At 56.6% G+C, this 20,290-nt stretch overlaps 1 protein-coding gene across 3 annotated transcripts in view; it reads right to left on the minus strand.

Moving 5' to 3' along the window:
- Positions 1-4,818: 4,818 nt before the first annotated feature.
- CTDSPL (CTD small phosphatase like) overlaps positions 4,819-20,290 on the minus strand; it is a 116,364-nt gene continuing 100,892 nt past the window's right edge. For all 3 annotated transcript variants that reach the window (XM_028518988.2, XM_028518987.2, XM_036030513.1), the window contains 4 exons: positions 19,537-19,593; positions 16,092-16,184; positions 12,480-12,665; positions 4,819-8,526 (listed from right to left, as the gene is read on the minus strand). In XM_028518988.2, the coding sequence (XP_028374789.1) occupies positions 8,401-8,526; positions 12,480-12,665; positions 16,092-16,184; positions 19,537-19,593 (462 nt within the window). In that variant the 3' untranslated portion in view covers positions 4,819-8,400. The remainder of the gene's footprint in view (positions 8,527-12,479; positions 12,666-16,091; positions 16,185-19,536; positions 19,594-20,290) is intronic.

Raw genomic sequence — 20,290 nt, forward strand, 5'->3', positions numbered from 1 at the left:
CCTCTCCCACGCCTCGGGCTGCCCCCTCCTTTCCTTCCCGACGGTGGGTGGGAGTTGCTAGAACGAGAGCCTTCTAGAAACTCCAGGGTCACGGCCACCCTGGACCTTAGCCCTTGGTCCCAGCTACAGCCCGGCCAGAGGGGACGCTCTGTTCTGGACACACGGCTAAAACCTGCCACGGACCTTGAGGCCCTGCCCGTCCCCACGTCCGGCCCTCACCTCCTCGGCTCCCTGTCGCAGGGTGGGGCCGGGGGTGGGGACGCTGCCGGACATCTGGGGCGTCTGAGCCCAGCGGGGCCTCCTGGCAGCGGGGGACTGTGTTAGACGGAGTGATGGGTCCCCGTGTGCGAGGGGACGCCTGTGTCACAGCACACTCGGTCACTTCCTGCGCGTGTGTCCCACCCTGTGTCTGAGAGGGTGCCTGTCTGACCCTCTGCTCCGGTGCGCGACCCTGTGGGGGTCTCAGGGCCCCTCCCCTGTCCACCCCAGAGGGTCTTGGTCCCCACAGTCCCCAGAGGCGGCTCTCCCAGTCACCCGTGCCCCTCTCGTGCGCTAGGACGCTGCTGGCCACTCCGTCCTCTTGAAACAGCCCAGGTTTCTCCCTACCTCATGGGCCGCTCCTTGTGGCCCGTGAGGCCTTTCAGTGTCAGAGACACAAAACTCAGGCCTTAGCTCCCCTTTTCTGCTTTCTTGCCTGGCTCCCGTTCCCAGGCTGCAATACCATGGAGATGCCAGGGTCCCCTCTGACCCAGCCCCACTCTCTCCAAACCCCACCGCAGCGTCTGTCTTCTTATCACTCCCAGCCCTGCAGACCTCACCCCTGACCTCACACCTGGCCCCACACCTGGCCCCACACCTGACCTCATACCCGACCCCACACCTGGCCCCACACCTGACCTCATACCCAACCCCACACCTGGCCCCACACCTGGCCCCACACCTGACCCCACACCTGACCCCACACTTGACCTCACACCTGGCCCCACACCTGACCCCACATCTGACCCCACACCTGGCCCCACACCTGGCCCCACACTTGACCTCACACCTGACCTCACACCTGGCCCCACACCTGACCCCACACCAGGCCCCTCTCTGATCCACCTCTTCGGAGCCCCAGGGCATGGCGGGAACATCCAGCTGGGTGCTCAGGCCCCAAACCTGGGCGCGGCCTGGGGTTCCCTCCTTCCCTCACCCACACCGCCCAGGCTGGTTCGCCCTGGACCCTGGGCCTGGCCAGCCCTCTCGCAGCGCCTGCCCTGCTCTGGGCCGGCCGCTCTCCCTGGCTGGCACCACAAGCCTCCCTCGGGGCCTTTTGGTCTCTCCGGGCCCCACGAAGCCAGGGGGATCTTTTAACCATAAGTCAGACCACGCCCCTCCCGGGCTTCCAACCTTCCAGAGGCTTCCCTAGGATAAAACCCCGCTGGCTGTGCCCCCGGCAGCATCTCCCATCGAGCCACTCCCCGAGGCTCCCTGTGTCCTCGCCACCTTGGCACTTGCCGCTCCCTCTGCCTGGAAGCCTGTCCCCTGGATGTTCCCCGAGGCACCTTTTCTGCGTCCTGGACTCCGCCAGTGGGGCCCGCCCTGCCCGCCTTAGCTGAGTGGTCCCTCTCCCCCCAGACATCCTCCCTTTTCTTCATCTTCTTCGTGCTTTCCGGGGCTGATAGCCTTTTCGATGGGACCTCTCACTCAGGGTCCGTGGCCCCAGCTGCAGAGGAGGCCCTTGTGGGCAGGGCCCTGCTCACGGCTGCACCTGTGTCTCCAGCGGGCCCGGTGCACCGCAGTCACGGAGTACACAGTTGTTGACGTGCTCCCGTGGCCTGTGCCCGGCCCGGTGGGGGTGGGTTGGACCCTTTGCTGGGCTCTGTCCTGAAGCCAGGCCCTGGAAGTTGTCACCAGCGTCAGGGTCCAACCCCGGCTGAAGCGCCCACTGGCTGAGGGACCTCAGACACGTGCTCAGGCTGCTCTCGAGCTGACATTTCTTTATCTGAGAGGGCAGCTGAGATCACAGCCATCCCCGTGGTGGGCAGGACACCGGCCCGGCACCATCCGGCCTCGGCTGCTTAGCAGGGGGCACGAGGACCTCTCCAAGCCCCCCTCCCCCTCAGAATTTGGTGGGTCTCGGGGACTCTGAAGATCTTGGGTGGGCCTCACTACCTTTCCAGAGCAGCCCCGCCCTGTGATCCCAGGCCCTGGAGACACAGCAGTGGGCCCGAGGGCCTGGCCCGGGGACGAGGTCAGCAACACTGCTTTGTGTCCGGTGTGGTCAACCCCCAGCTCAGGGGATCGCACCCGCGGGCCAGAGAGAGGAAACTGGGCCGGGGAAGTGTCCGCAGGCAGGTTGCAACAAGGACGAGGGGGTGCCTCGCCTTTCCCTCCCTTGCTCCTCTCCCAGAGCAAGGAGGAGACTCCACCGCCCCCTCTTGCTTGGCTACCCTCCCATGGATCCGGGCCTGGAGGCTGTCGGAAGGGCACTGAGCCTGGCTTGCCTCCGCCTGCATCGCCCTGGCCTTGACTCCTCGGTCCCACTGACCTCTTCCGGCCCCAAGGCCTCCGCGGCCCACCCCAACCCCGGCCCCGCAGGTCCCGAGGGCTCTGCCCCGCTACTTTGTTCCTTCCCGGCTTATCTTCCAAGGCCCAGCCCACTGAGGTTAATATTGGCAAAGGCGGCTGTGCAGCCCCGAGTGGGCGGGGCAGGCGCTGGAAGCCAGTCCCGCCCCCGGTCCCGCCCCGCCCCCTGGCAGGTCGCGCAGAAGTCTGTCCCCGACAAGTGCAGAACTTTGCCCCTCCCGGAGACCCGGTCCTGCGGGGCGGGGTGGGGAGTGCACCTCTTCGCCACGGGGACAGAGTGTGTGGTGGGGGGTGGGGTGGGACGCCTGACTCGGGGGTCCTGGATTCCACTGCTTGGATAAACGCCTGCGTGGATGCGCCACGTTTGACTGCAAGCCGCGGAGGAGCAGGGGCGCAGCCACCAGGGCGCTCACAGCCCGAGGGCGACTCCGTGGGGGCGCTGTGCAAACCTCAGGGCCTGGAGTGGAGCTGTGCCCATGGGACCACTACTGAGGGGCGGTGTGGAGTGCCTGGGACCTCGGCCCCATGAACAGTCCTAGGTCCCTGCAGAGGAGGAAGGTGGGGCTGCCTTGCGCACTGGTGACTGGGCTCAGCGGTGCACCCACCCTGGCCTGACACAGCTTGGGCGGGACAGTCTCAGTTCTGCCCCTGGGGGGCAGTGTGACCCAGTGCTCCAGTGGGGATGCCTGCTCTGCTCCCCGACTCCGAGTAAAAGCAGGGAGCTGTTAGTCATAGGGGCTCTTATCAGGAACCCCCCCCCCCCCCCCCCCCCCCCCCCCCCCCCCGCCCCAGGCCTGCCTCTGGAAAGCATCTTGGACATACCTTGGGAGTCAGGCCTGGAACAGTTTGGGGGGACTTTCATTTCCTCCACAGCTGGTCAGAGCGGGGTTCTTAGCCTCAGCTGCACCTCTGAGGCTCGAGCTCAGAGAGCTGGATTAAACGGTCTCTGGTCCTTGCGGCTCTGGACTTTGAAGGGCCCTCAGGCGAGTCTATGGGCAGCCAGAGCCTCGGGTCTCTGGGCTGGAAGGTGCAGCTGTAGTGTGGGTTTGGGGTAGAACGCTCTGGAGCTCACGCCACTTTCCCCTGAGCAGGGGATGGGGGGGCTTGTGGGCAGTCTAGTGTGGGGGTCCTAAGCCTCCATTTGCCTGTCGACCCACAGGCAGCCCTGGCCGAGGCTGTGCCACGCAATCTTCCCAGGTTCCTGTGAAGATGCTGCCACAGGCCCAGTGCACCCCTTATCCGCAAGCTCAACAGACTGTCTGCCCAGGCCGGCTTCCCCAGCCGCTCCTCCTCCACCCTCCCGGGCTTCTGGTCCGCTCCTTGGTCTTGGAATACACACTGATGATAAGTGCTCAAAAACAGAAACAAAACCCCAAATGACCCATCAGGAGGGGAAATCTCAGGATGCCCAAGTCCCCAATCAGTGGCCTGTGTTTCCTTCCCACCTGTGAGAGGATCCATGAACGCTCACGGGACACCTCAGCTTCACCAACCATTTGCTTGCATGCAAAGGTGTGAAGCAATGGGTGGCGGGGGGCGGGGAGGGCTCGAAATGCTAGAGGGGGTGAGAGAAGGCGAAGAGGGGGCCAGGGAGCACAGGGAAGGGGAGACAGAGGGATGGGGCCACAGCTGGAGTCCAGAACCAGGGGTGGAAACTGGGGTGACCTCTCTGGCAGGCTGGGCTGCCCTGCTGTGGGGAGGGCACCTTGGGGCACAGCACAGACGAGCCACCAGGTTTGGGCTTTGTCTCCGGGTAAACACTAGGTTTCCCGGGTTGACCACACACGGTCCTGGGCTGTGTGAGAGGGACAATGTGCCTAGCAGAACCCCGAGACAGACAGGAGAGAGACTGCAGAGCACGGTAACCACAGCAACTCAGCAGTGTGCCCAAGGGCTGGGGCCCCACAAACAGCTCGCACCGGGCCGGTGGCTCTCCTGGGGTGGGCTGGGGGCCATGGGTCCCTCAGTCCGTGCTTAGAAAGGGCTGGAATCCTCATGGGAGGAGGGCAAGCCAGACTGCTTCTGACAAGCCAGGGGCCTAACACGGGGCAGAATAGGTTTCTCGCTCCCCCTGGGGTCAAGGTCGGGGGCTCTTGAGATCCCGCGGCCTTGCTCCCAAACTCCAGAAGCTGGACAACCAAGTGACCCAAGGTGCGGGCGTCAGGCTGGGCGGTGGGTATAGAGAATAGATTACGGAGTAAAAGGAGAGGCGCTGGCGGTAGAGAAGCAGTCCATCCACAAGAGGGCGCAGTTTTACATGTTTATTTTTGGCAGGCAGGAAGGAAATCATTGCAAATCTCTTGACTTAACAATGCTCGCCCCTGGACACGTGCACATTCCACATGTAGTATTTCCCGAGTAATGCTGGATTGCTCATCACATTCAAACGTCCAACAGAAATCCATGACCACCCAGACACCAGCTACTCCACTCCCTGGGGGGGTGGGGCGGGGGCGTGGGGGTTAGTCTGTAGAGAAGCCCCCCTGGAGAACGGAACAGGACCAGACACCATCAGGTTACAGTAAAAAAAGAACAGAGGCGGCCAGTCCGTTTGGCACAGGTAACCAACTGCAAGCAACTTCGAGCCACCCACGCTTCTCGGACCCTGGCACGCCACTGCCCACCACAGCACCTTGGAAAGCGGAGGCACAAACGTCACGAGTGTTTGCCCCTAGGGCTGTGTGGTTCTGGATTTTTATTAGAAAGCCATCTTTCGAATACGGGGTTGGAAAATGTTGCCAGGTTATGGAGTTACAGATTTCGTTTGCATACCCCGCGTTCGCGAGCTGCGACCGCGACAAGTCAGGGTCGCCAGGGCGTCCGCGGTCACCTCCAGAGCCAGCTCCTCGAAGGCGCGCCACGTCGAAGCAGCTTCCCCACCGACCACCAGCCGTGACAGGCGGCGCTCCTTGTCCGTGACAAACAGTTGTGGACCAACAGTGACGGCGAAACCACAGACTGACGCGCAGGGCTCCGGAGCGACGGGAGACCGAGCAGCAGCGACCTGGGACGAGCCGGGGCTGCACTCGAGGCCCCGCCAGAGATGGCGTCGCATCACGGGGCATGCAGTCCGTGCCCCACGGTATCCGCTCCCAGATCCTCGTGTAAGAAACACGTGTCCAGAAGGCGACATGTGAACCTGGCACAGAAGGGGCCGTGGAGACTCAGGAGGTCAGATTGCTCTTTTGGCTAAAGAGTCAGGGATGTTTTGGTAACATGGGAAGTATATGGCACAGAGAGATAGCTAATTGGTTTCAATCAGGTTTTTAAAGCCCACGATTTCATAAAAGGTAATAATTAAAAACAATACCCGTATTTACCTTAAAAAACATAAACCCCAAACATTCATCTCATTTCTTGGCCTTTATGTTAGAAATCTATTGCTTCATTTACATGTCGATGATTAAAAATATAGATATAGATACTTTGATTATGTACATAAAGCAGAATGAAGAATGAAAATAAAAGTGGAGTTTTGGAGTGTGGTCCAACCAGGTGCGCAGAACCCAGAACCCTCCGAGGGCCTCCGGGTCCCGCGGCCCGCGCGGCGGGAGCAGGCTCCGCCCTCACCAGCTCCTCACCGGAGAGGCGCACAGCGCCACAGCGCGTGCGCAGTCGGGGGCTCCCGGGCGAAGGGTCCGGCTCAGGCCCGCCGTGTCTCCACTCCATCTGGCACTGTTTCTAGGTTCTAGTCCCCTGAAATACTCTAGGATTTCTGTCCTCTCTGCCCCCCATTCCCAACAGGACTTCGCGATGCCCCCAAAAGAAGGGGCACAGGCTTGGGTCTAAGGCTCTCATCAGGACCGAGCTCTGGGTGGGTTTCAACAGACGACGAGACGCTGGACGGCAACATTCAGGACATTTAAGGCAGCGGGTTCATTTAATGACGAGTCTCTCAAATCAAGGTTTATGGCACGCGTGCAGACCTGCCACGTCCCCGCCGTTATCTGTGGTCACGCCGAGCAGGGGCCGATGCTACTGCCATCGGCGCGTGGGTCACTGGGTTCGGAACAAGCAGCACGTTGGGAGACCTGGGCACCCCTGAATACTCACTTCTGAACGCAAGGCAGTCAGTCCACAGACCAAAGTGCTGTTGGGAAGACGTGATTGGCAACTGGCTTCATTATTTTGTGAAGGAAAACAAAAAAGAAATTTTACTTCGACACCCCATTCCCCGCCTTGTGAGTGCCAGCTGCTCCCACCAGAGCTCTGGCGGAGGCCGCACCCACAGAGGACTAAGGCGATGGTGCCCGCACAAAAGGTTTCTTTTTTAATTGTTTTTAAGAGCAATACTTGACAGACTGTCTTGCTGTCGAACAAGGAACATGGCACTGCTTAAAACTCCTCAGTGGGAAAGGCTGCAAAGGGAGCCACGGTTCGGGGAAGGAGCCCTTCCTCTCCCTGACTCGGGACCACAAGTCCCACTCACATGTGGACAGGCACCCCCGACCCCCGGCTCAGACACAGGCTGTGCTTGAAGAGAGAAGGCCAGGAGATGGACTTGGGCCACGTCAGCGTGGTGGATGGCTGAGGCCACAGGTTCTCCAGAGAGAACAGTCGGCTTACCCCAGGCTCTGAGGTTGAGTGCAGTTTAGAATGAACGCCACCCTGGTGGGGTGTGCTGGCCCTTTGCCTGTGCCCTCTGACCTCCCATGGCCAGAGCTAGGGGAGGGGCACAGTTGGTACGACCTGCCTCTGGGGCGACCCCTGTGTTTCTAACCCTGTCCAAGGGTGCAGCTTAGCAGTGAGCGGATTCTGGGCATAGGCACAGTGGCAAAGAACAGTGTAACAGCCGCTGGTCAGTTCCATTTGGTGGCAGCGCGGTAGCAGCAAAGAAAATTCCCCAACAGCTCCACGTGCATCCAGCTTTCGGAAAGGAGAGATTGCAAAATCAATACACAGTTTTGTTTTGTTTTTAAAAAAACCAAGGGTTTCAGTTTCTTGTAACTGCTCTACCCAACACAACAACAACAAAACACACAGAAGTATGGCCGTAGTGTGAAAGCGGAAGGGACAGGATACCACTTTTCAAAGGAAAACTGTGACTCTGAGACCAACTGGTTACCATTGAAAATCAAAATAGTATACAACAACCTATCGTTTCCTGCCGTGCGGAGCCACGCAGTCGCAGACACGCCCCCGAACGGGGTCAGAAGTGAGCGGAGACACTGGCGGGCCACACGGACTCCTGTCCGGAGCCTGGCCCCTCGGCGCGGTGCCGCACGCCACAGGTTGGCCCGGCTGCCGCACCTGTCGGGGGCCAGGCTCCTGCGCCTCGCCCCCATACCTCGCCACCCCTCCCCCCAGGTTCTAGAAAATTGTCATTTTATCTTTTTAGAGAATCTAAGACAATAAAAGACTAAAAGATGTCTGGAAATACATTGTATAGAAAAATTAACTCTCAGCTGAAAATAACATTCAGAAAGGCACTTCATCCTGTAGGAAGGAGATTCTGAGTTGGGTCAGCTGCTCCGCGCTGGGGCGGAGGGGGCAGGCTGTCTGCTCGGAAGGGGGCAGCTGAAAGGGAGTCTGACAGATATCAAGCTTTTTTTTTCCCCATTTTTTTTCTTTTTGGTATGTTTTAAGAAAAGCAAATCCAGTAAAATGCATGTCCCTTTATGAAATTCATTAAAAGAGTTCATTTTAAAATAGTTGTTTCTGTTCTTAAAAAATAAGACAGGTAGGTATGGCCACAGTCACCCCGTGGCCTGGAGCACGGCGTGTCCTCACGTTCAGCTCTCGGGGAGCTGGAGGCCGGGCAGGCGCCCAGGGCACAGGCTCCAGGGCGCAGGCTCCAGGGCGCAGGCGGGAGGCGGGCGGAGGCCGGGGCTACCTATCGCAGAGTCTGTGCAGCATGCTGTACACGCTGTCCTCCCGGCTCAGGCCCTCGAAGAAGGGGATGAGGTCCAGCAGCTCCGTGTCGGTCATGTCATCGAACCAGGACTGCACGGGCACCTGGAAGACAGGGCACAGAGGGGCAGCAGAACTGTGCCGGGCGCTGGGGGCGGCCCCGAACCTGAACGTTTTCTCTGGTGAGGAGGCCGGGTACCCAGCAATCATCTCCATCCTCGGGATTCTGTGTGTTCCTCGTGGCAACTGGCATCCGTCCAAAGCAACCTGGCTGGGGAAATGGCCCCGGAAGGCAAGGCTGCGTGTGCCCAGGGTGCACACCTTCACCTGCTCTCTTTTCCTGCTGCAGAAGAGACGGCCAGGGTGCACAGCGTCTAAGGACCAGCCCTGCTAGTTGCCAGTTTCCAGACACTCTTTCCACCAAACCAACCCCTTGTAGCTCACAGAACCTGGAGTCAGGGGTTCCTGACAACCGCAGACACCAGGGAGCCTGGGCGTGGGGGCTGGGAGGGTCCACTCGGGGCGACTGTGCCAAGTTGCGAGGCAAAGAGAAGTGGGGAACGTGCTCCAAGGCTTAGCATTGACCGTTCAAAAGGAGAAGTGCAAAATCTCAAGGCATCCTGAAGCCGTGGGCTGAGAACCAGATTTTCCCTTAGTTTTAGATAGAGGAGGGTAGTATCCAGGGAGAAGAGATTTAAGAAGAAATTTGGGGGAATTAAAAGTTTAAAAGTAATATGTGATCCTTCTGCAAATCTGAAGACTGCTTATAAACATAGTGCACTAGGTGATTAAGGAAACTAAACACGATAAGGAACACCAAACACTGACTGCTGCTGGAGGAAGGAGTGGAAGCGGGGGAGAGGCCAGTGGGGCGCGAGGCGCATCTAAATTTATCTTTGTTGACAGTTCAGGTGTTGGAACCGGGTCAATGTATCACGTGACTGAAATAAAATCAAACCATTAAGAAAAAAAAGCAAAAAAAAAAGAGCTAAGTGTGTAAAAGTTGGTGACATAACCACGGAGAATCATTCCAAGTAATTTTAAAAGCTAGTGTTGTCTGTACCTTTCTGCAAAAACCCATGGATGCATCCAATTGTCTTATTGGCAATGAGATTAGTACTGTTATTTTGAAATTATTATACATTCACTACAGAATAAATCAAACGTAATGATGTTAATATCTTGAGGAATGAAGGCTTTCAGTCTAAGAGGGGCACAAATCCAAAAACAAAGAAATGAAACAAGAACTGTTATTGCATCACGTTGGGAAAACCAGTGTGAATCTGTAATTTAGTTTTCACTTCAAAAATATGTGTATTTCAGCTCTGCCCAGCTGGAAGGGCTAAATGCAGGGGACGTCCCAGGAACAACGAGAGCCCGGCCCAACTGCGGTCTCCGAACCACTTCCGCTAACGGGGGCCAGGCTCCACACAGAAGTGGCTGACTACAGGGCTGAAGCAAGCGATGGGTGAGGCGAAGAGCGTGCAAGATGGGAGCCTCCGTACAGGTCGTTGAAAAACCAGAAAGAAAGAAATGGACCAGGGAAGCCTGGAACTTCTGTCGCGCCTGCAAGCAGGGAGCGACCGGAGGCTGCACCATGATTGGAAGGGTGTTCCCTGGCCACCGGTGAGGATGTAAGCGTACAGAAGAATAATAAATGGATTAAATGAAACAATAAAAAAAATCCATGAATCCATGATGATACCTAAGACAAAAAAATCACTGGTTACGTTTGGAAGTTGCTGGAGTATGAACTCATCACTCTGAAATTGTAGCATTAAAGAAAAGGACCCAGATTTTAACCCTGCCTTTCCTTCTCAAACATTCAAACTGAACTTTAGGGCAATGAGGCAGTCAGTGAGGGCACATTTCATTTAAAGAGATCAGAATGCCAGCCAACAAACGCGGAAAGAATAAGATTTAGAAATCACCATTTTGCAATTCCAGATGAAATTGTAGATGCGGGCAGTGGTCAGCAACTGCTCACATTTTTAGGTGAAAGGGTGATGGGGAACTTGGCAATGAATGAATCAGGTGGACGCCACCTGCACCCAAAAAGGAATGTAAAATCTTTAAAAGGGGGACAAGCCGACACTATGTGTCTCCTGATGTGGTGTCTGATCCAGTGGCAGTGGTCTAACCTCGCAGTTAAAGAAAATATGGGGGCAGAACTTATATGTACGACCCATGGACGTGAACTAAGGGTGGGAACTCGGGATCGGGGGGCAGGGTGAAGGGGAATAAAGTACAGAAAAATATTGGGCAACTGTAATAGCATAATCAATAAAGTATACTTAAAAAAAAGAAAAAGAAAATACGGTGGCTGGGAAAACATACTAACCACCACCAAGAAGTGCAATTAGGCAAATCCAGAGTGTAGGAAATTTCTATGAGACAGAATTTCCTCAGCAAACAAAGGCATGAGAGACAACAGGCGAGGGAAGGAGAAGTGTTAAGATTATAAAAGAATTAAGAGGCATATTAACCAGATGTTTTGTTTGGATTCTGACTGAAACAATCCAAATGTGAGAAAACATTTCAAGCCCCGGCTGGTGTGGCTCAGTGGATTGAGTGCCGGCCTGCGAACCAAAGGGTCACTGGTTGATTCCCACTCAGGGCACATGCCTGGGTTGCAGGCTAGGTCTCCAGCAGGGGGCGCTCAAGAGGCAACCACACATGGATGTTTCCCTTTCTCCCTTCCTTCCCCACTTTAAAAATAAATAAACTAAAATACAATAAAAAACCACTTCGAGATAGCGAGGAGTATATGAACACAGTCTCGATATTAGCTTTAAGAAACTTAATTCTGTCACCTGGGATAACTGAACTGTGATTATATGAAAAATCCATCCTTATTTGTTAGAGACACATTACAAAATACATTATGTTGCATTTGATGAGCTCACTGAAATAAACATTTACGTATAATACATTTAAAACTCTATTGAAATAATGATCATGCACTAACGGGATCTAAGTTGGAACTCATTTTCATATTATAAGGGGAGCAACCCAGTCCTGGGCTCAAGAAATAAAGCCCTGTGTCGGCTTCCGCTGGGTCTGAGGGCCCGGTGGGAGGGCTTCTGCTGGCTGGTCAGTGGCCAGCCGGGCCTGGCTGACCTCCCTTCCCTCGGCAGGGCAGGGTGGGACGTGTCGCTGTGAGAGTCATGCTGCACTCCGTGTGCAGATGCCTGGAGCAGCCGCGCTCCGGGGAGTTTTATGTAGGAAATGTTCCCATTGTATACTTTTGACACATCATTACGAGGCAGTAAAGGCTGGCAGCCTTATCTGAAGACCTTATTAAAGTGTTTTACTCGTTCTTATTTAAGAATTACCTTTTTTTAAAATCCTCACCAGAGGGTATGCTTATTGATGTTTAGAGAAGGTGAGGTGGGAGGGAGGGAGCAGGGAGAGAGAGAGAGAGAGAGAGAGAGAGAGAGAGAGGGAGGGAGGGGGAGAAAGAAACGTTGATCTCAAGAGAAACAATGATTAATTGCCTCCTGTATGCACCCCGAACTGGGATCTAACACGCAACCTAGGTATGTGCCCTGACTGGGAATCGAACCTGCAACCTTTCTGGTGTGCAGGGATGCCGCTCCAACCAACTGAGCCTACCTGACCGGGGCAAGGAATACTTCTGTTGAAGATGTCTACAGGGGCTGTAAGTCCTGGGCAGCAGCCAGCTCCGGGGGGTGTGTGCGACAGCACACTTCTCGGCAATAATGATGAACATGCTGAGAGAGACAGACTCGTGGAGCGCGTACCCACTGCAAACACTGTTGTTTAACTGCTCTTCACGTACGGCCACAGCGACCCCTCCGATAACCCTGAGATCAGCATTCCTACGATCCCCATTTGTCAGAGGAGGCAGCTGAGGCTCAGGGAGGGGAAATAACCTGGTAATGTCACCCAGTCACTAAGCGGCGGAGCTGGGGTTTCACCAAGGAAAAGGCCGAGAAGCCCGGCATCGGTGCTGGAAGGGACAGAAGCGGAGGCTGCCCGCGAGACAGAGCGCGCCCGGAGCCCGGCGCGCTCTCTCTCTCTCGGGAACTACTTACTGCGTTCTCGGGGTGGAAGATGTACGAGGCGGGGGAGTTGTCCACGATGATCACTTTGCTCAGCTCCCGCCCGAGGCGACTCAGGTCCTTCACGTAGTTCCCCCGATGGAAAACGCAGGACTCTCGGAAGAGCCGGGCCCGGAACACTCCCCAGCGGTCCAGCAGGTCGGCGACCGGGTCTGCGTACTGCAAAGCAGGCGCTGTAATGAAGGCTGGGTGCGCGGGGGAGCCAGGACTGACCTACTGCAGCAAGGGCAGCTCACTTTTCTAAAGAGGGATTTAGACCAAGGGGGGTTTCAGGGTCCGGGTTATTTTCCTCTGTGTGTGTGTGTGTGTGTGTGTGTGTGTGTAAGACACCATTTCTCTCGCTTCTCATTTCCAATCCATCAGAAATCCTCGTCAGTTCCATCTCCAAAAATATCCTGAGTCCACCTGCCTCGCTCTGCTGCACTGTCACGGGCCTCGTCCAGGCCTCTGCAACCTCGGCCTGGGGGCTGGGCACACCTCTGGGCTCTCGCTCTTCCCTTGGCCTCCTGTCCAGCCCACTCACCTGGAATGAGCCTACACTCCTCTCCTCCGTACCCCCTTATGGCTGCAGCTGCGTGGTTCCTGCAACCTCTCAGCTCCATCCTGCATCACTTGAGCCATGCGGGCTTTGGACACAGTCAGAACAAGGGTTCCCTCTGCCTGGAACAGTCTCTCCCCAGCTCGCTGCATGAGCCTCTCCCGGAACCTCGTTTCTCAGGTCCTGGCGTCCCTCACCAACCATTGAGAATCCTCCTGCATCTTCCATTGGGGGCGCTACTCTACCGCCTCACAGAGCCCATCACCACGTGGGATGACTTTCTTCTCTCTTCACTGGCCAGGGCCCAGCCTGGCCTGTCGTGAGCATCAACAGCTCCAGCACCTTGCAGAGTGCCGACCCCCTGGTCCCTGGGACAGGGGCTCGGTAGATCCCAGTTTCAGCGGTGAACCCATGAGCTGACTTTTAGTTTGGCTTCAGTGGCGTGAGGCCACACTGCCCCCTAGAGGTGCTCTAGGCAGTTGGGCCCGGCCAGCCCCTGGCTGTCTCACGATGGGGCCCAGACACCCACTGGGTTTACTTGGAGCCCGGGAGTTGACTGGAGGGAGTTTGAGCCCAGACTGCGGTTGGGGATCACTCTGCCTGGCCCTCTCTCATGGCCTGGGGGACTTTCCCCAAAGCAGGCTGAAACAGGGAGACAAATAAAGGGAAAGTCTTCCTAAATGAAGATACCTGAGGACTGGACCAGACTGAGTGCCTGGAGCTGGAGGCGAGGGAGCGGCAGCTGCACTGGATGTGAGGCCAGGCCTCAGCACCCAGACGCCAGGGAGGGGCACAGCCAGGTGCCCCCCGGGATCTGCGACTCTGCCCCAGAGGCGCAAAGGAAGGAGGACTGGTGGTTTGGGAGGGCACGGCGGCGGGAGTGCCGAGCAGATGCCAGCAGGGCTACGAGGCGGAGCCCGGAGGACCACGAGGTGGAACCCGGAGCCGGTGCAGTGTCTGCTGGTGAAGGCGGCCAAGCGCCACGCGGGCGGGTGAGGGGCTCACTCGGAATGGGAACCACGGCTGGTTTCTTGGAACCACTAGCCCTGGTGGCGGCACACGTCTCTCATGGGAGAGTCTAGGGCTGGGGGCTCCAGGCCGTGGAGGTGAATCTGGGGTGTGTAAGCCACACGAGGCCTGGACTTTGTCTCTAGTCCTCTGCTGCACCCCGGTGCCTGGTACAGTGCTTGTCACACGGCGGGTGCTAAGTCAGCGTTGGGTGGACGAGTGAATGGAGGGAACCAAGGGCAGGATGCAGACACCGAAGGGCTCTAGCAGTCAGCTCCGGGCTCCCGTTGGCCCTTGGGGTCGCTGCGCCAACCGTGCCGGCTGGGTGCTGAGCCCGGAGCCAAGCACTGGAGAGCGGCCACCTGTCAGCACAACCTGTGCTTCGGGGAGGACAGGGGCCGGAAGGCTGAGCCGGGCTGGAGGAGCAGCGAGGGGAGGCCTGGAGGCACAGATGGCGGGGCAGGTGGGAGCGGCCCAGGAAGAGAGAGTGAACAAGGATGTTTAAGCGGGTGCTGGGGACGACGCCAAGGAGGAATGTTTCCAATTTTGCCAAAGGAAAAAAAAAAAAACAACTCTCAGTGCCTGGAGTCTGGTGCAGTCTTGCCGCTTGTCATTTCTTTGGTTGTCGTTTCAGGCTCCTCGGCGCCCCCGAGCACTGGCAGGAGAGCAGGCACTAGACTACAACTGGGCTGGGTACCGGTCGTCTGGAAGACTGAGTCCTGGGGAAGGCGACGTCTTCCCTGAGGCCACCTTCACCAGTCAGCCGCAAGAGGAAGGCCCAGCTTTTGGCTGCCATTTCTATAGGCTCACGCGTGAAGGCATGGCAATGGGCCTGGCGGAGTGTGGTGCGGGGAGGTTCTCTGCCGCCTTGGCTGTGACAGAGAGACGGCTGAAACCAGGAATGCCCAGGCTGGCAGAGCAGCGCGTCTGGGAACTAGGAGACCCCCACACGCAGAGAACGGAGCCGTCCAGGGCCTGGGGGCAGGGAGCTGCACGGGAGCCCTTGGGGCAGGTCTGGGGCAGGCAGGTGGCTGACTTGGGCTCTGCGAAGCTCCTCTTTGGAGCCACTCAGGGGCTCTGAGGTGCCCGTGGAGACTCTGAAGGGGCCACTGACAAACGGTGGGTGGTGGGCACCCCCCAGAGTCTAGGTCTGCAAGACGGTCCTGGCAAAGTTCTCCTCTGAGGAGCGGGGCCTGCCTGCTTATCCTGCACGCACAGGCACCTGGTGAGGGACGGACTAACCATGGCAGAGGGGTGGGGGGTTGTTCCGTGTGAACCCGCTAATCCCCTTCGACAGCGGGAGAGGGCAAAGAGTTCACTCTGTCTGGTCGGACTCTGGGTCAGCAAGCTACAGGGCCAGAACAGGTGTGAACTGTTTTATCACCATTAACGATTATGATCACAAACAACGGACGCCGGGAGCGGGCCCAGGTACAGTGCCCGGCCAGCATGTGGAACGCAGCGGGCGCCCGAGAACACCCGCCGAATGAGCCAGGCTCTGCGCTCAGCCTTTTGCGTGCATTCTTTGGGTCCACCCCACGAGGGAGATGAAGTCATCCCCGGCTAATAGAAGAAACTGGGGTGCGAGAGGTGGAGCAACTTGCCTGAGATTACAGACTCATTAGCGCAGGCAGAACTGTCACTGGGCTGGCCCAAGCACGTGGGTCCCCATAAACCTGTGTACACTAACGCAGGGACACAGAGGCCCGAGCCTCTAGCATCTGGTTGCCAGCGAAGAGATGAGATGCAGACACTTGTCCTGTGTGGCGGGACACATCGGTGATTTCCTGCTCTGTGGACAGCCTGCTTCAGGGGGCTGCAGGCAGCAACTTCATGGAGCATTTGTTCCAAGTGCTCCCTGTCACCATGGTAACCCAGAAGCCTTTCAGGCTGGCACCGCGCACATGGCCTGCATCCACCCCATCTGGGGTGGGAATGTGTCACCATAGAAACAGCTTCCCCCCCTTAACAAGGGGCCGTCTGATAGACCCGGGGCAGGGGTGGAGGGGCTGGGGCTCCAGGCTGGGAGCAGGACTCACCTTGGCCAGGCTGGCAGTGAAGAGCACACACTCGAAGAGCTGCCCCATCCTCTGGAGGAACTCGTCCACGTGTGGCCGCTTCAGCACGTACACCTGCAACGGCACGAGGGGCAAGCTGGTCAGGGACAGCAGTTACCGGGGGTGGCCAGGGGCCCAAGTGCCAGTGTAGGGGGATTTTCTGAAATGGTTCCTGCTTCCAGCCCCTGGGGCCTGTGCACGGAGCGCTTCCTGCCAGACACTCTCCTGAGACTGGGCTCCAGGTCTGAGTCTGGGGCAGATGCCCTCCCAAGGGAGGAAAGAAGGCTGCCCACAGTCCCGAGGGCCTGGGGATTCTCAGGACCAGCGAGTGGACGGGTGTGCCCCGTCTGTGAGAAACAGCTCTCTCATTTCAGGTGTGTTTCTCGGCATGTGCTCTGGGTCAGGCTCTGTGTGGACACGGGCCATGGTCTGGGGGTGTCCTTCTGGAGGTCCAGGCCTGGCCCAGCAGGTGTGGGGTTGCTCAGGGGTACTTGGATGGGACCACCCCCTTCCTAGGACGGCCTGTGGAGGAAGCCCCCCGTGTGGGCCTGGGAAGGCACCCCTGGACACCTTTACAAAGGTCGCCATGCCTGAGCCTGGTGCGGAAATGGGTGTTTCGGGGGGTGTGAAGCCGGCCTCCTCCCAGGCCCTGGGAGGAGCCATCAGGCGGTGACACCCAGCAGAAGGGGGCAAAGAGGAGCCTTTTCTAGGGGGCTGAGCTCTGTGCTCCCGACTTGGGAGCCAGGGAGCCTGCATGAATCTGAGGGAAAAGGGAGATGGGCGAGAAGGCAATGCTGGTGAACGGAGACAGAGGAGGTAGGAGGAGGGAAGAACTAATTAAAACTCGCATAAATTCCATTCGAAATTAGCCACTTCCCTAAAATAAACCAAACGCGTTAGAATGCAATGCAACTCATATGCACCGAGCCCCAGCTCTGGGTGCAGCCTGACGCCGTTACAAGGATGAATAAACGGAGGCCTTGCCCTGAAAGGGCTCACAGTCTAGAGCAGACACACACACACACACACACACACACACACACACACAGAATATCCAAATAAACATGTGTACTGAAAAGTTCCAGTACAGGGATCAAGTAAGGGCCATTAGTTCCTCTCTCTAGGGGAGGGAATCACAGAAGGTAGCATTTGGCCTGGACCTTGAAGGATGAATAGGAGTTCACCAGGCTGATGAGGGTAAGTCAGCTCTCGGGCAGGAAAGAGTACAAGCACAAGGCCTGGACTGAAAATACCCGGGGTGTCAGAGAATGGCCAGAGCCCTGTGCAAGCAGCCCTCCAGGGGGGAGGAGGGATGGGGCACAGGAGGAGTGGCTGCAGATGACGTGTGACAGGCAGGCGGGGCTGGACATCCTGCAGGAGTGACAGAAGGAAACACAGGGGCCCCGAGCCACCGGAGGCTGTGCTGCTGGCGAGGAAATCAGAGAGCCAGGGCTTGGGGGGGAACTTGTGGCCCACGGAAAGGGTGAAGCATGCATGGGTCTGTGGCTGTGGGAGCAGAGAGGGGCTGGAGGAGCAGAGTGGCCTGGGGTGGGTGCCCACAGGGCTCTGTGGAGGTAGGAGGGCGGGTGGGGACTGAGGGCAGGGCCTGCCGCTGCAGTAGCTCCAGGAGCTCCCTTTGCGCAGGAGGTTCTTGGTGCAGGGGGCAGTGTGGCCTGTGGTCCTCAGCCTCCTTGGGAGTACTGCTGGGAAATGAAGCTTTGCTACGTGCGAAGGGCGGGAGACCGATTTGAGAACTCTGGTGTTGGTGCCTCTGGCAGAGGGGAGGGTCCTGGGCCCGGATGCCGGCGTCCAGGCCCGCGTCCCCGTGCAAGTAACCGAGAATAGGCCCATCGGGACCTGCACAGCCTATCCTGGATTACTTGAACGAGGCCACGGCCTTCGCCAGGGCTTTGGTCCTCCTCTTGGCGCCTGTGGCTTCATTCCCTCAGGAGAGAGAGTTTTTGATCCCAGCCCTGGTACCCTGGGGCATCTATTGCCAAGTGCATCACAGAACAGTCTGGAGGGAGGCTGGGGGAGCTGGGCTGGCTCCTCCGAGAGTGGTCTGGCCACAGCAGGCCAGGCCCCAAGGGTCACGCTCACGGTCACGAGGTATTAATTTCTCCCCTAATTCTTGCCATGCCAGTGGGCAGCCTCTCCTTTGTCTCATTACTTTGTAACACGAGCCAAGATAATAAATGCAGAAGCCTTAACTGCTTCTCAGATGCTAAGTTAATTCAGCTGATGTTTTTGTAAATGTTAAATGCCCAAGTGCCTGCCGTTTTGGCTCCCTGATGGCTTTTAAAAGCTTGAAGTGTGGAGATGCTGGGGGCGCAGCTGCCTTTTCCAGGGCGGCTTCCCGGCAGGGGAGGGACGGGACCGACAGATCAGGAGAAGAGCCCTGGGCAGGGGGCGTGAGACCGGCAGTCTCATTTTAATTCTTCGTGTTGCATGACCTTCAAGCAACACTTTCTCTGGCTGAGTCTGTTTCCCCATGTGGACAATGCAGTGGCTGGGCCAGCTGATTTCGAAGGCCTTGTCAGCTCTGATGTCCTCCACTCGAAGACCAGAGACTACTGACATCGGTGAGGAAACGTGACACCCTCTCATGGCTCAAGCGCCAGGAGCGATTTCCCTTCCTGGGACACGAACACAGCAGTCCAGAGACTGTCACTGTAAGACCGTGGGGTCGATAGGACCGTACCCAGATCACCTCTGCGGCAACCCTGACAAGAGCTCCCTCGTTCTTCAGCCTCCCCAGCTGCTTTTTCTACAATGTTTCCAAATATGTGCATAAATGAAGCCATTCCCGGAGGTACTTCATGCGGACAAGGAAAAAAACAATCAGAACAAAAATGCACGCCAACTGACTGCAGTGTCTTTATTCCGCGCTGCCTGCCGATCCAAAACCCCATGCCCTTCTCCCTTTCTCTCTGGGCAGGTTTTTTTTTTTGCTAAAATTCCCTGGAGAACATGATGCAGGAGAGTCAAGGTCGGGCCAGAGAGGCTGGCATTGGAAATGGACAACTTTTCCTGAGAATTCCCCAGAAGTGGGTGACCTGTGGCATCTTCCTGCTGCCTGCTAGGAGAGTAGCCGAAAGCAATCGCACGAGGAAGTTAATTAGACCATCAAGCTGGGCCAGTGGGGGATACGGAAACTTCTAAAAGTCTGCATCAAATTAAAGAACTATTTTCAACGGCAACCACATCTAGTATTTACAAATAGATTACAATTTTCCTTATAAACTCAGTACAAACAAATTTATGAGTGACAAACAAAGCAGAAAACCATTGTATTTATTTTAGAGTTTGCTTCCTTTTGATTCAGTGATGAGATTATTACTGGAATGGGAATTTATAAATAAGTTCAGAAGAAATGTAGTCACTTAAAAATGCTAATTGGAACTCAGATTTAGTTTTGATTTCTTACCTGATGTATAGTTCCATCGATTTCGACCGGAACAATAAAATCAGCATTACTAATAGGCTGGAGAGAAGAGAAACTATAATTAATACATCTGAAAGGATGAATCAACATCGGAAATTTTAGCAAGAAAAAAGCTCTCCTGTACCAATGTTTTTATTATTGAAAAAAAAAAACAAAACCCAGTTCAGAAGGATGCTGAAGCATGCCTGGCTTCCTTAAAGTAAGCATAAGCAAGCCCTGGCTGGCATAGCTCAGTGGATTGAGCTCGGGCTGTAAACCAAAGCATCACAGGTTCGATTCCCAGTCAGGGCACATGCCTGGGTTGCAGGCCACGGCCCAAACGCACATTGATGTTTCTCTCTCTCTCTTTCTCCCTCCCTTCCCTCTCTAAAAATAAATAAATAAAATCTTAAAAAAAAACGTAAGTGTAAGCAGAAAAACACATTATTTTTTTGTTTTGAATATCATTACATTTTCAGCAGCTTGGTCCAAACTCTTCATCACCTGCCGTTGCCCTAATGCATCAACCACAAAAGGTGGGGTAGGGTAGCCTGGCTAGGGAGGGGGGCTCCTGGGAAACCCCAGCTCTTGCCTAAAGCCCTGCTAGCATAGGGAGGCCAGCAGGGGTGGGGAGGGACGGGAAGGGGACACTGTAGCCCACGGTCCTAGAGGACAGGGCTATTTGGGGGCAGTCATGAGTACTGGGCCCACAAGTGCCTGCGGCCGTGATGGGCAGGGGATGCTCAGCCCAGGACAC

The sequence above is a fragment of the Phyllostomus discolor genome, chromosome 7 (assembly GCF_004126475.2).
Source record: "Phyllostomus discolor isolate MPI-MPIP mPhyDis1 chromosome 7, mPhyDis1.pri.v3, whole genome shotgun sequence".
NCBI classification, from domain to species: Eukaryota; Metazoa; Chordata; class Mammalia; order Chiroptera; family Phyllostomidae; genus Phyllostomus; species Phyllostomus discolor.